The 10864-nt window shown below is 49.1% G+C and overlaps 2 protein-coding genes across 3 annotated transcripts; one reads left to right on the top strand and one right to left on the bottom strand.

The window, feature by feature from the left end:
* The first annotated feature begins 256 nt into the window (after positions 1 to 256).
* On the top strand, positions 257 to 3656 carry LOC101752941 (wall-associated receptor kinase-like 1). 2 transcript variants are annotated; one of them, XM_022827972.1, is made up of 4 exons: positions 268 to 538; positions 1576 to 1731; positions 1858 to 2010; positions 2135 to 3656. In XM_022827972.1, exons 3-4 carry the CDS (start codon positions 1944 to 1946, stop codon positions 3307 to 3309), a joined length of 1242 nt encoding a protein of 413 aa, XP_022683707.1. In that variant the 5' UTR covers positions 268 to 538; positions 1576 to 1731; positions 1858 to 1943; the 3' UTR covers positions 3310 to 3656. The 2 variants fall into 2 exon arrangements, with proteins under 2 accessions (XP_012702742.1, XP_022683707.1); XM_012847288.2 differs by having other exon boundaries at positions 257 to 1731.
* Positions 3657 to 6216: 2560 nt separating this feature from the next.
* Positions 6217 to 9536, bottom strand: LOC101766026 (probable transcription factor FL). The gene is made up of 3 exons (XM_004976618.3): positions 9078 to 9536; positions 8461 to 8870; positions 6217 to 6858 (listed from the first exon to the last, which is right to left on the bottom strand). The coding sequence occupies exons 1-3, from the start codon at positions 9481 to 9483 to the stop codon at positions 6505 to 6507; spliced, it is 1170 nt and encodes a 389-aa protein (XP_004976675.1). The 5' UTR covers positions 9484 to 9536; the 3' UTR covers positions 6217 to 6504.
* Positions 9537 to 10864: the final 1328 nt, after the last annotated feature.

Below are 10864 nucleotides of genomic sequence, written 5' to 3'. Positions count from 1 at the left end.
TGGCCTTAGTTCACTCCAAATCCCAACTTTGATATTATGCAAAAAGAATATTCCCCATCACATCAAACTTACGGTACATGCAAGGAGTACTGAATGTAGACGAAATCAAAAATTAATTGCACAGTTTTGTTGTACTTTGCGAGACGAATCTTTTGAGCCTAATTAGTCAATATTTAGACAATAATTCACAAATACAAACGAAACGCTACAGTGTTGCTACAGTAATTTTAGCACCTCAAAGTTGGGCAACTAAACAAGGCCCGTCATTTTCAGTCTGAATGCATTCATCTGACTGTGGGGGACTGACTTTGTCCTCTGCAATACAGTATCTTTGAGTCAATGTCGGGTGACAGCAACGGTCAATAAGTTGGTAGGCACACCATTTTATAATGAAACAAGCCCGTCTTAACAACAGAAAATTAGGCATCTTGGAAGCAGGAGCAAGAATTTCAGCATAGAGCTCCACAACTGGTTGCTTCCTGTTTGCTTCTGGGGATACTGCCCATCACATGGAGTGCGGACTAACTGAGTCCAAGTGGTAGGTTCCTGTTCTTAGTCTTCCCCTAATCCCCTTCTTGGTGAGACAATCTTTTCTCCTACGACTTCTGCTCACTTGAATGTTAGTTGATAATTAACTACTGCAACCTTTTCGGTGGCCTATTTTTTCTTCTCAAACGAGTTCTGAAGGAAATACTTTGCCCTTTTCTTCTACTATAATTCTCCATCCTCGCTGATAAACTTGTCCAAACACAACCCAGGCTGAGATCAATAAATGAGCCAGATTCGACTTCCATGATTTGAGTCCTTCAGAATTAGTTGATAAACAAGTGCTCCCGTATTCTTCCCTAAAGACTATCTTCTCTTGTAAAAGAACAAAGAAGGATATGCTTCTCGTTTTTCTCCTGCAATCACTCCTCCTCACATGCTTCTTTTTATCCTTTGCTCATCCTATGGAACCAAGCACATCCAGGTGCTCCAATATTTCCATTCCTTATCCTTTTGGTATTGCTGGTAAGAGCCGCTTCCTGTCCCAAGGGTTCCAGATATCATGTGCCTCTGGATCTAGCAAATCTGGACCTGGTGGTCCGGTGCTGTCCGTTGGAGACAGTGTGTTTGGGATTCTTGACATCTCATTACTGGATGGTTTTATGACCATATTGGCTAGTATCAATTCTCACCAGTGCTTAGGAAACTCCAGCATTAGCCTTGAGGGGACCGTCTTCACATTCTCAGACACAAGAAACAAGTTCACAGCTCTGGGTTGTAATGTGGTGGCCATGCTGTTGAATAGCAGTAGCGGGTATAGCGGTGGTTGTGCTTCCTTTTGCTCTACCAAAGATAATATCGTTAATGGTTCATGCTCTGGTGTGGCTTGCTGCCAAGCTCTGGTGCCGAAAGGGTTAAAGAAGCTGGAGTTAGAGTTCAGTATTATATCCAACAAGGACAACAGTACTCTGTCATGTGGCGAGGCGTTCATCGTGGAGCAGAACTCATATAGGTTTTTAAGTACTGACTTGAGCAACACAAATAGTACAAAACCTCAATACCGACCTGTTGTGCTTGAATGGTCTATAGATGGTGGCAGCTGTGAAGAGGCAAAACAGACCACATCATATGCCTGCAGGGAGAATACCTACTGCTACAACTCATCAAATGGAATTGGTTACCGCTGCAATTGCTCCCAGGGATTTGAGGGGAATCCATACCTGCAAGGTGCTGACGGATGCCAAGGTAACAAAGTCTTCCATCCATGCTTATAATTTTGGGTCTCGTAATCACTAGCTTTTGTATCTCGAACTGCTGGCAAGCACAGTCCATGTCTGATATATGTTTTATCTTCATGTGGATGTTGGCAAGATATTGATGAATGCTCCACCAGAAATCCATGCACGCATAAGTGCGTCAACACAATCGGTAGTTTCCAGTGCAGGTGCCCAGCAGGGATGAGCGGGGATGGCTTGAGGGAGGGAAGCGGTTGCAATGGAGTAGGCACTCTAGTAATTGCAATAGGTAAGAGTCTGAAGCTATATCTCAACAACTGATGGATGTGCTTACTCAATCATGAGGCATTCCAAGTTGAATTAATGTTTCACCCAATAAAAGAGTTCTGAATTTTATTGCGCCTCTCCTGCAGTTGCAGGACTAGCTCTGCTTGTGATTCTCTTCATTCTTGGTTTCTGGATCCATTGGCTTGTTAAGAAGAGGAAACTCTCCAAGACAAGACAGAGATACTTTATGCAGAATGGTGGCTTGTTGCTGAGGCAGCAGATGTTTTCTGAGAGGGCATCACTGCATATATTCACCTCCAGCGAGCTGGACAAAGCAACCAACAACTTCAGCAATGACAATATTGTTGGCAGAGGAGGATTTGGGACCGTCTACAAAGGCATACTATCCAATCAAGTGGTTGTGGCAATCAAGAAGGCACAGCGAGTTGATCAGACCCAGATGGAACAATTCATCAATGAGCTCATCATTCTTTCACAAGCGAAGCACAAGAATGTGGTCCAGCTATTAGGATGTTGTCTTGAGACAGAAGTTCCCTTATTGGTTTATGAATTCATTACTAATGGGGCCCTTTTTCATCATCTTCACAATACATCAGCCCCGATATCATGGGAGATCCGTCTAAGCATTGCAGTTGAAACTGCATCGGCACTTGCATATTTACACTTAGCTGCAAAGATAGCAATAATTCATAGAGATGTCAAGTCGTCGAACATACTTCTTGACAAGAACTTCACCGCAAAGGTGTCAGATTTTGGTGCTTCAAGACCAATACCATACAATCAGACCCATGTGACAACATTAGTGCAAGGGACACTAGGGTACATGGACCCTGAGTACTTCCAGACAAGCCAATTGACTGACAAGAGTGATGTGTACAGCTTTGGTGTGGTACTCATCGAGCTACTGACAAGGAAGAAACCTATTATGGATGATATGATGGAAGATGTGAGAAGCCTAGCGCTGCAATTTAGTATGTTATTCCATCAAAATAAGTTGTTGGACATTGTTGATCCTGAAGTAGCTGAGGAAGCTGGAATGAAACATGTTGAAACAGTTGCAAAGTTGGCATTACGATGCTTAAGGTTGAAAGGGGAAGAACGGCCAAGGATGATAGAGGTTGCGATTGAACTTGAAGCACTGAGAAGGTTGATGAGACAGCACTTTATCCTAAAGAGCGAGACTCTGCTTGAGGAGTCGTGGTGCCACGAAGAGATGAGCATTAACACACCACCGGGTTTGTGCCTTGATAGTGATGGCATTGCCGGAGATGAGAGCGTGTCTCTCATCCTAACTCAGTAACTCTGTCATAAACAGAGGTTTTAGCTGGTTTCTATATTCTCAGTTCCATCTTAGTGATTTCTTCATCTTGTGCTTATTAGCTCCCACTGATCCGGCTAACGGCCAGACTGTAATAAACAAGTTGGTAGAGGGGGCATTCTTTTATATTATGTTCATCTTCGGAGTGTGCCAAGCATAGGGCGCCTGCTTGTCTGCTGCCGATCAAGGGAAAGCACGCGACCCGGCGAGTATGCTATGTTCTCGGATGATGTTCACGGTTTTCTTAGTGGAAGGCTTGGCTGCGTGCTAGTCAGTACATGGGGTTTAGCTGCCTGTGTGTTCTTGTGTCATGTTCCTGGTTTTCTTAATTTCAGTCTTCTTTTTTTAATTTCTAGAAAACGATGCTCACTTAGCAGCACTAGGAGGGAAAGGGTAGTGTAGTACTCCGTATTAATAAGTTCGTACCACAGGTGAGTGGAAGACCTGGCAACGTGCGAGTCAAAGGCATCATGAGCAAAGCTTTTTCCATGGAAAAGAAAAGAAAAAACGTATGATGATACACTCATATATAAACAGTAAACCTAACTGATGCGTTCCAAAAGGACTAGCTTAGTGGGTGGCAATCGTGACTGGCAGGACAGCACGCACAACGGATGGGGTGCCGTCGGTCCACCGTGTTTGGCTCGGTACTTGACAGCTTCACAGAAAGTGTACATGTCACGAGTGGTTCGAGGGTAGTCGATCGGTAGTCCGCGGCTCCCCGCTAGGTCCCTCTCAGCATCAGGGGCTCGAATCCACTTCATTCTTTGGCCCGCATGTCAGCTCGAAGCCAGGTAGAGAGGCGCCGAAGGGCTACGGGACGTTGTCGCAGTCGAACGTTGTCACGTTCAGAAGCGGTGGTCGCAGCGCCGGTCCCTGCGAGAGCGCACCGCGAGGCAACAACGACAAGAGAGCCAGCATCGCCAGGGCGAGTGACCACGCAACAGCACCGGCCGCCGCTGCAGCGGTTGACCGGCCTGCGTTCAGTGGTGCGCGGGCCGCGGGCGCGCGACTTGGCCGGCAGCAATATGGAAGCAGACCACACGGTGAGGTTGCCGTGTTCTTGCAATCGTTTTCTGGTAAAACGACGGTCACGCGATACCGGCACTAGGAAGGGGTAGGCCGGACTTCCACAGGTCCGTGAGAGGAAGACTTGGTACGTTTGGAGTCAACGCGTGATCGAGGTAAGAACCGTATGATGGCAAAATAGTGAACCTCACTTATGAGTGGAGGTAAGAAGTAGTGGATGGTCATCCTAACTGGCTGGATAGCACCCGTATGGGATGCAACTATCCTGATCCCCTGTGGTTGGCTCAGACTCGGAAAGAAGGTTTCATGAACATTTTAAGCGCAGTCCCAGCTAGGGCCTCTAGATCGATGTTGAGGACTCAAATCCACAATTGTCGTGGATAGCGGCCGCCACGTAGGTTAATCCCTGTACGATCGTGGTTGGAGTCAATATTGATTTCCTATGAAAACAGATTGTATGATGACAAATTTGCAAAATAGTGAACCTCATTGATGAGCGCAAACTAGAAGTAGCAGTCCATGGTGAGACTAGTAGGATAGCACCCTTGGATGCCTTTATCTAAGTCCACCGTGGTTGGCCCAGGCTCGAATAGAAGGTTTCACAAGCGATTCAGGTGCTCCCATCTAGATACTCTCGGTGTTGAGGACTCAAATCCACTATTGTAGTGGTTAGAGACCATCACTTAGACCAATTCAAGTGCATTGTATCATGTCACTCTCTCCAATTGTCATGTCCAGGGATGGAGCCAGGGAGGGGCTGGTAGGGGCCATGGCCCCCCTATGCTCAAAACTTTTCCATTATACTCCCTCCGTTCCAATTACTATTCGTTTTGAATTTTCTAGGTATATAGTTTTTGCTACGTATCTAGACGTAACATAGATAGTAATAAAATTTATGTATTTAGAAAAGTCAAAACGAATAGTAATTTGGGACGGAAGGAGTAATTCATTAGATTTGCATTGAGATTTGCTCAAATTTATTTAGTCTGGTACCGATTTCTAAGAAACTTGTATGGTATAACTTGCCTGCCCCCCACTAATTTTGACTCTGTTCCTGATCATTTCATATAAGTATGATATAGCACACCTGAGCGTAGTATGTTGGTATTATTTCTTATAGAAATCTTAAAATTAATTCTTAGATAAGGTGTATTCTACGATAATGGCCCCAGCGCATGTACACAGTTTTCGTCTTGGATATCAAAGTCTAAATTATATCTCCATAAAGATACAACTTTCCTATCTCCTTTTTAAACTCTACTATGCCATTTCATCTAAAAAAATCTTATGTAACACACTGGGAATTTTTCTGTGGATGGGCAGCCGGTGATGGAGGCAAGCTTGTGAAGCGGCGTGATGCGGTGATAGCCTGATAGGCATTGCTGCATTCCCGCAAAGGCTTCGGCAGCAAAGGCCGCGCAGTGCCGTTCCGTCCTGCCAGCGTAGGATGGTGGTGGTGGGAGGTGGAGTCAGGGGTGCGGGGCGGAGCCATCGTGGACAAGCCGCTTGAGATTGATCGGATTGCGCGGGGTAAGGCGCGTGGACAAGGCTTGGAGTCTGGAGTAGAGCTGTAGACTCTGTAGAGCCACCTTCGCAATACCGATGCCTCCTCTCATGTGGAAGATTTGTAATGTGTGTTCTATCTCTGTCTTGTCCCTCTATCCGTTTGGTTTGGCTGCCCTCGTCCCTACTCCCTGTTGTGTGTGTGTGTTTTGACAATATGCATTGGACGAACTATTTGTCATGTGTCTCGTGCATATTTGTGTGCAGCTCAAAGGTTTTTCCTGTGGACCAGAAACCACACATGGAACAGGTCTTTTAGAAGAACAAATGGACAGCTATGAAAGCACAATTACGATATCACACTTAGGGATACAACTTTTTTTAACCATTCACGAGGGATAAGATACAGTACAACATACTGCGTGGGTCATCCAAACTGTCTGTAAACTGGTGTCCCGGCCTGCTCAGGCCCAACAAGTAGCGCCACCACTCCTTTTCTTCTGATTTTCTAAGCCCATTCCTAACTAGCCAGAAGCTCAGAACACAGCAAACGAGTGACAACATCATCAGAGAAAGCACATACATCCATCTTCGACGAGACCATCGAACTGCCTGCCTCCGGCCGCCGCCGCGCTTGTGAGATCTCTAGAACATCGGGGGCGGCGGGAGGGCGGCAGCGTGGCTCCCGCACCCGCGCGCCTGGTGGCAGAGCTGCCGCAGCCTGGTGGGCACGTACCAGATGGCGAGGCGCGGGTGCGCGGCGAAGACGGCGTCGACGTCGAACCCGTGGCGCGCCGCGATCTCGACGAGCGGCGCGTAGCATGCCTGGCGCCACGCCCCGACGTTCTCGCCGCGGGCCTTGTACGCCCGTCGCAGCGCGTTGGAGGCCTCCTCGTCCAGGCAGTGCAGCGCGTAGCAGTGCACGTAGTGCCGCATCTTGGGCTTGTTGATGTAGCTCGCCCCGCACTTCTTCGCGTACCGGAACACCTGGTTCGTCACCTGCACGACCACGAGCCACCACAAAAACCATCAGTGACAGCTGAGCTGCTCGTGTCGTGTCGCGCGGCGCGGTGGTGCGCTGCGCGCGCAGGCAGCTCACGGATCGAACAAGCTTTGGGCTCGCTGGGTGCGCCTGGCGCGGACGCAGGAGCGCATCGATGAGCCCGTCCGGATGAGGCTCAGAAGCTATCATATCCAATCACCCTGGAATCCGGCCAGGCCAGGGCCGTGCGGCATTCATTTCACTCTCACCGTCTCCGAGCAGCGAGAAGGCACGCACGCCGCGGCGCTGCGCTAGGCCAAAGCAAGGGCCTTGTTTAGTTGGCGAATTTGGGAGGTGCCAAATTACTGTTACAGCACTGTAGCACACTGTAGCGTTTCGTTTGTATTTGTGAATTATTGTCCAAATATTGACTAATTAGGCTCAAAAGATTCGTCTCGCAAAGTACAACAAAACTGTGTAATTAGTTTTTAATTTCATCTACATTTAGTACTCCATGCATGTACCGCAAGTTTGATGTGATGGGGAATCTTCTTTTTGCATAGTGTCAAAGTTGGGAGTTGGGAGTAACTAAACATGGCCAAGGTCACAGTCACATGGCTCGAGTACGTGCGAAACCGGTGGCAGCAGGGCACAGGCCACGGAGTCCGAGAGAGGGGGCGTCCATGTCATGCATGCCCCATCTATCTGACGCGCGCTAGGGCCGGAGCCAGACAAGACAACACAAGCCGCGCAGGCTTTGCCAGCCTACCGATAACTGACACGTCACTCGCTTTTCCAGGTGCTTGCGCATCGACGTGCGTGTGCGTGCCCACCGAAATACTACTACTGCTAATACAAGTACTGAAGTAGGAGTACTTGCGCATCAAGGACTACTGTCTACTGAACTACAGTGACGCAGGATTGCAGGAACTCTAGTCAGGGGGGGTGATTGGTTACTTAGAACCTCCTAAAATTCATATCACACTAAATATTTGGATGTTAATTAGAAGGACTAAATATAAGTTAATTATAAAACTAATTATACAGATGGAGGCTAATTCACTAGACGAATCTATTAAACCTAATTAATCCATCATTAGCACATGTTTACTGTAGCATCGTATTGTCAAATCATGCACTAATTAGGCTTAATAAATTCGTCTCGCAAATTAGTCTCCATCTGTACAATTGGTTTTATAATTAGTCTATATTTAATACTCCTAATTAGTATTTAAACATTCGATGTGACAGGAATTTTAGGAGATGCTAAAGAAGCAAAAACCCCTAGGATTATACTCCTGATCTCCTATTAGTCGAGTGAATAAAACAATTTTAATTTTAGCTTGTTTTTGTGTGGATTTAATTAAGTTTGGCAGATCTACATACAGTGATATGTTTTGAGGCAGGGTCAAAGTTAAGTTGAACATTAGCAACTTCTAGCTTGACAATGATCTTAATATACAAGGATGCTATACTGTTTATCCCACATTCATACTGCTCATGAGGCTGGAACGAAATCTAGGTCACTAGATCTACACGAGCTGGTGTTCGATCTAATGCATGAAATGTTTCTCCGTATAGGTAACGTAATGCGCCTAGTTTGATTAACGTGTGCGTACCTTGGTAGGGGCCTTGTGGCCGCCCAGCTTGGCGATGGACTGCACCTGCAGCAAGAAGACGCGGCACTGCTCGTACAGGTGGAACAGGTAGTCCAGCCCGTTCTTCTTGGCTCGCGCCACCTCGCCGGGCTCCGTCACCACGAACGGGTGCTCCCGCTGCCTCTCCCCGCCGCCGCCGCCGCCGCCACCACCAGCGGACGACTCGGTCGACTCCGATGCGCAGCCGCCGTCCTCGTCGCCCTCGTCCTCCAGCACGTCCAGCGGCCTCAGCTCCCTCTTCCTCCTCGCCTTCTTGCCCTTCCTCGCTGCACCGCCTTTCTTCGCCTGCTTCTTGCCGGTCACCATCCTCCGGCCGGCCTCGTCGTCCGCCACGCCGCCGCTCGCCGCCGCGTCCCGCTCGTCCGACAGCACTGCTTGCAGCGAATGCATAAGAAAAACCAGCATCACTGACAAGCACGCACAACGACTCAACTAGAATGCACATTCTCTGAAACGGATGACCATTGTTGGCATGCATGCATTGCGATCACATCATCATGGGCCAAAAAATAAACCACAAAAATGGCTAAGAAAACCAGGTGACAAGGGCACAATAAAGATGTGATTGTCATGTATACCTTCTTGTGACGCGGCGTCCAGGGTGCTCCCGGCGTGGAAGCGGCCGCCGAGGGACATGACGCGGCCGCGCTCGGCGCGCAGCGCGGCGCGGAGGCCGAACCGCTCGCCGAGCAGCACGTCCCAGCGGAAGAGCCCCGCGAGCGCGGCCATCATGTCGTCGAGCTCCCGCTCCGTCATGCCCAGGAGCGTGCTCGCCGTGAACCCGAGCTCCGAGATCCGCGCAACCGTCGACGGGCGCACGCCGTACCCGGCCACCAGGTCCTCCAGCTCCCTCGGCGCGCCCACAGGCGGCGCGAGCGGCAGCGACGGCGGTGGTGGCGGCGGGGGCGCGGGCGCTGCGTGCGCCGGGGGCCCGAGGTCCCACCGGAACGGGTGCGCCGCCGAGAAGGCGTCGTTGGGATCCATGCGTGGGTGCAGCGTGCGTGCGACGGTGCAAGAGGCTGGCAACCGGGTGTATCTGCTTGTGCACCTTGGCAGGCTTGGCTTGGCTCGCCGTGCGTTGGAGGCTGTTATATAGAGGCTACTGTTTGCGAGCGTCGCTCTCCGGGCGCGGCCGCGGGCATCCGGTTGACTTGACAAATCCTCACTGGTTTCCTTGCTTTGCTACGCACTGGACTGTAGCTTTTGTGCATGCATTTATGCTGCCGTGTCTGCCGACTGCTCCGAGCGAGCGTGCCCTGCGCTACTGCTGCTATACGACGTGAAAACGACTTGTCCTGTAGAAAGCTGCGTCGTCTCGCGATTTGATAGTCTAGATTCTACGCCCCCCTACATTACGTGCTGGAACATAAAAAGAAGAAACGGCGAGCCTAATAATACACAGCGGCAGCGTGTAGTCCTGTCGAGGCGTACGTGGATGTTCAGGTTGCAAGCCTCGCAAGTCGATTTTCTCGCGCATCGACTGAAATTTGGGATAGGTGCGGACGACGTGGATGTTTTCATGTACGTACTCATGTTTGTTGGATATATCTCTCCGATCTTTTAGAATGAAGTTACTACAACCTCTTTAGGACGGCTTCCTTCAGAACCCATATGACGAGAGCTCTCTCGAGGCCTTCGACGGTCTCAGGTGGTCGACGCCCTCAACGAACCCGGCGGCTTCGGGGACCTCGGATCAGCGGGCTCCCGGACCTCGTATCAGCGATCTCCGGGACCTTGGCGGTCTCCGGGACTTTGGGGTAACCATGCCTCAAAGCTTCGGACTCTGATCAGAACACGTGCCCACGCTAATGATCTGTTAATAAGTATACAGATGAAAATTGAACGGTAGATTCTGTAGAGCACCAATTTACCCTTAGTTAACATCGTGCACCCAAGGGCAAGACGGTCTCTTGTACTAGGTCATTCCCAACGGGTGACTCCCCAGTTTCCCTCGAGGCTCGGCACTCATCGACTCGACGTAGGATGCCTCACGACTCTGAATGGGGAGAAATCATGTATCTTACATTGATTCCCGGATGCAAGGCCCGTCCATCAGCTAAACGTTCCTCTCTTTGTGTACACTTGACCTTCAAGACGTGTCTTCACCGGGACAGTAACCACATAAACACACGTATTCATGTTTGTTTCCAATAACATTATTGATGCTCTAACATGAGTACCATGTCACGTATAGGCTAGGCAAATTGTATCACGCCACAAACTAGGTTGGTGAAGTCAACCGAGGTCACGAGTGTGGTAAAATATGGCATGAAAAGAAGTCTAGGATACTAGTGAACAAAATCATGTCAGAGTGTTTACCGAAATATTAGTCAGAGTGTTTACCAAAATATTTATCTACCGTGTT

The sequence above is a fragment of the Setaria italica genome, chromosome VII (assembly GCF_000263155.2).
Source record: "Setaria italica strain Yugu1 chromosome VII, Setaria_italica_v2.0, whole genome shotgun sequence".
In the NCBI taxonomy this organism is placed as follows: domain Eukaryota; kingdom Viridiplantae; phylum Streptophyta; class Magnoliopsida; order Poales; family Poaceae; genus Setaria; species Setaria italica.
The sequence above is the reverse complement of the archived record's forward strand: the minus strand, read 5'-3'. Positions and strand labels throughout refer to the sequence as shown.

What these genes read in the sequence shown, in the direction of transcription:
- LOC101752941 (XM_012847288.2), top strand. Translation starts at nt 885, where the DNA reads ATGCTTCTCGTTTTTCTCCTGCAATCACTCCTCCTCACATGCTTCTTT. An exon ending in AGGTGCTGACGGATGCCAAG is followed by an intron (nt 1,732 to 1,857) that starts GTAACAAAGTCT and finishes GATGTTGGCAAG; the next exon opens with ATATTGATGAATGCTCCACC. An exon ending in CACTCTAGTAATTGCAATAG is followed by an intron (nt 2,011 to 2,134) that starts GTAAGAGTCTGA and finishes CCTCTCCTGCAG; the next exon opens with TTGCAGGACTAGCTCTGCTT.
- LOC101766026 (XM_004976618.3), bottom strand. Translation starts at nt 9,483, where the DNA reads ATGGATCCCAACGACGCCTTCTCGGCGGCGCACCCGTTCCGGTGGGAC. An exon ending in GGACGCCGCGTCACAAGAAG is followed by an intron (nt 8,871 to 9,077) that starts GTATACATGACA and finishes CGCTGCAAGCAG; the next exon opens with TGCTGTCGGACGAGCGGGAC. An exon ending in GCCACAAGGCCCCTACCAAG is followed by an intron (nt 6,859 to 8,460) that starts GTACGCACACGT and finishes GTGGTCGTGCAG; the next exon opens with GTGACGAACCAGGTGTTCCG.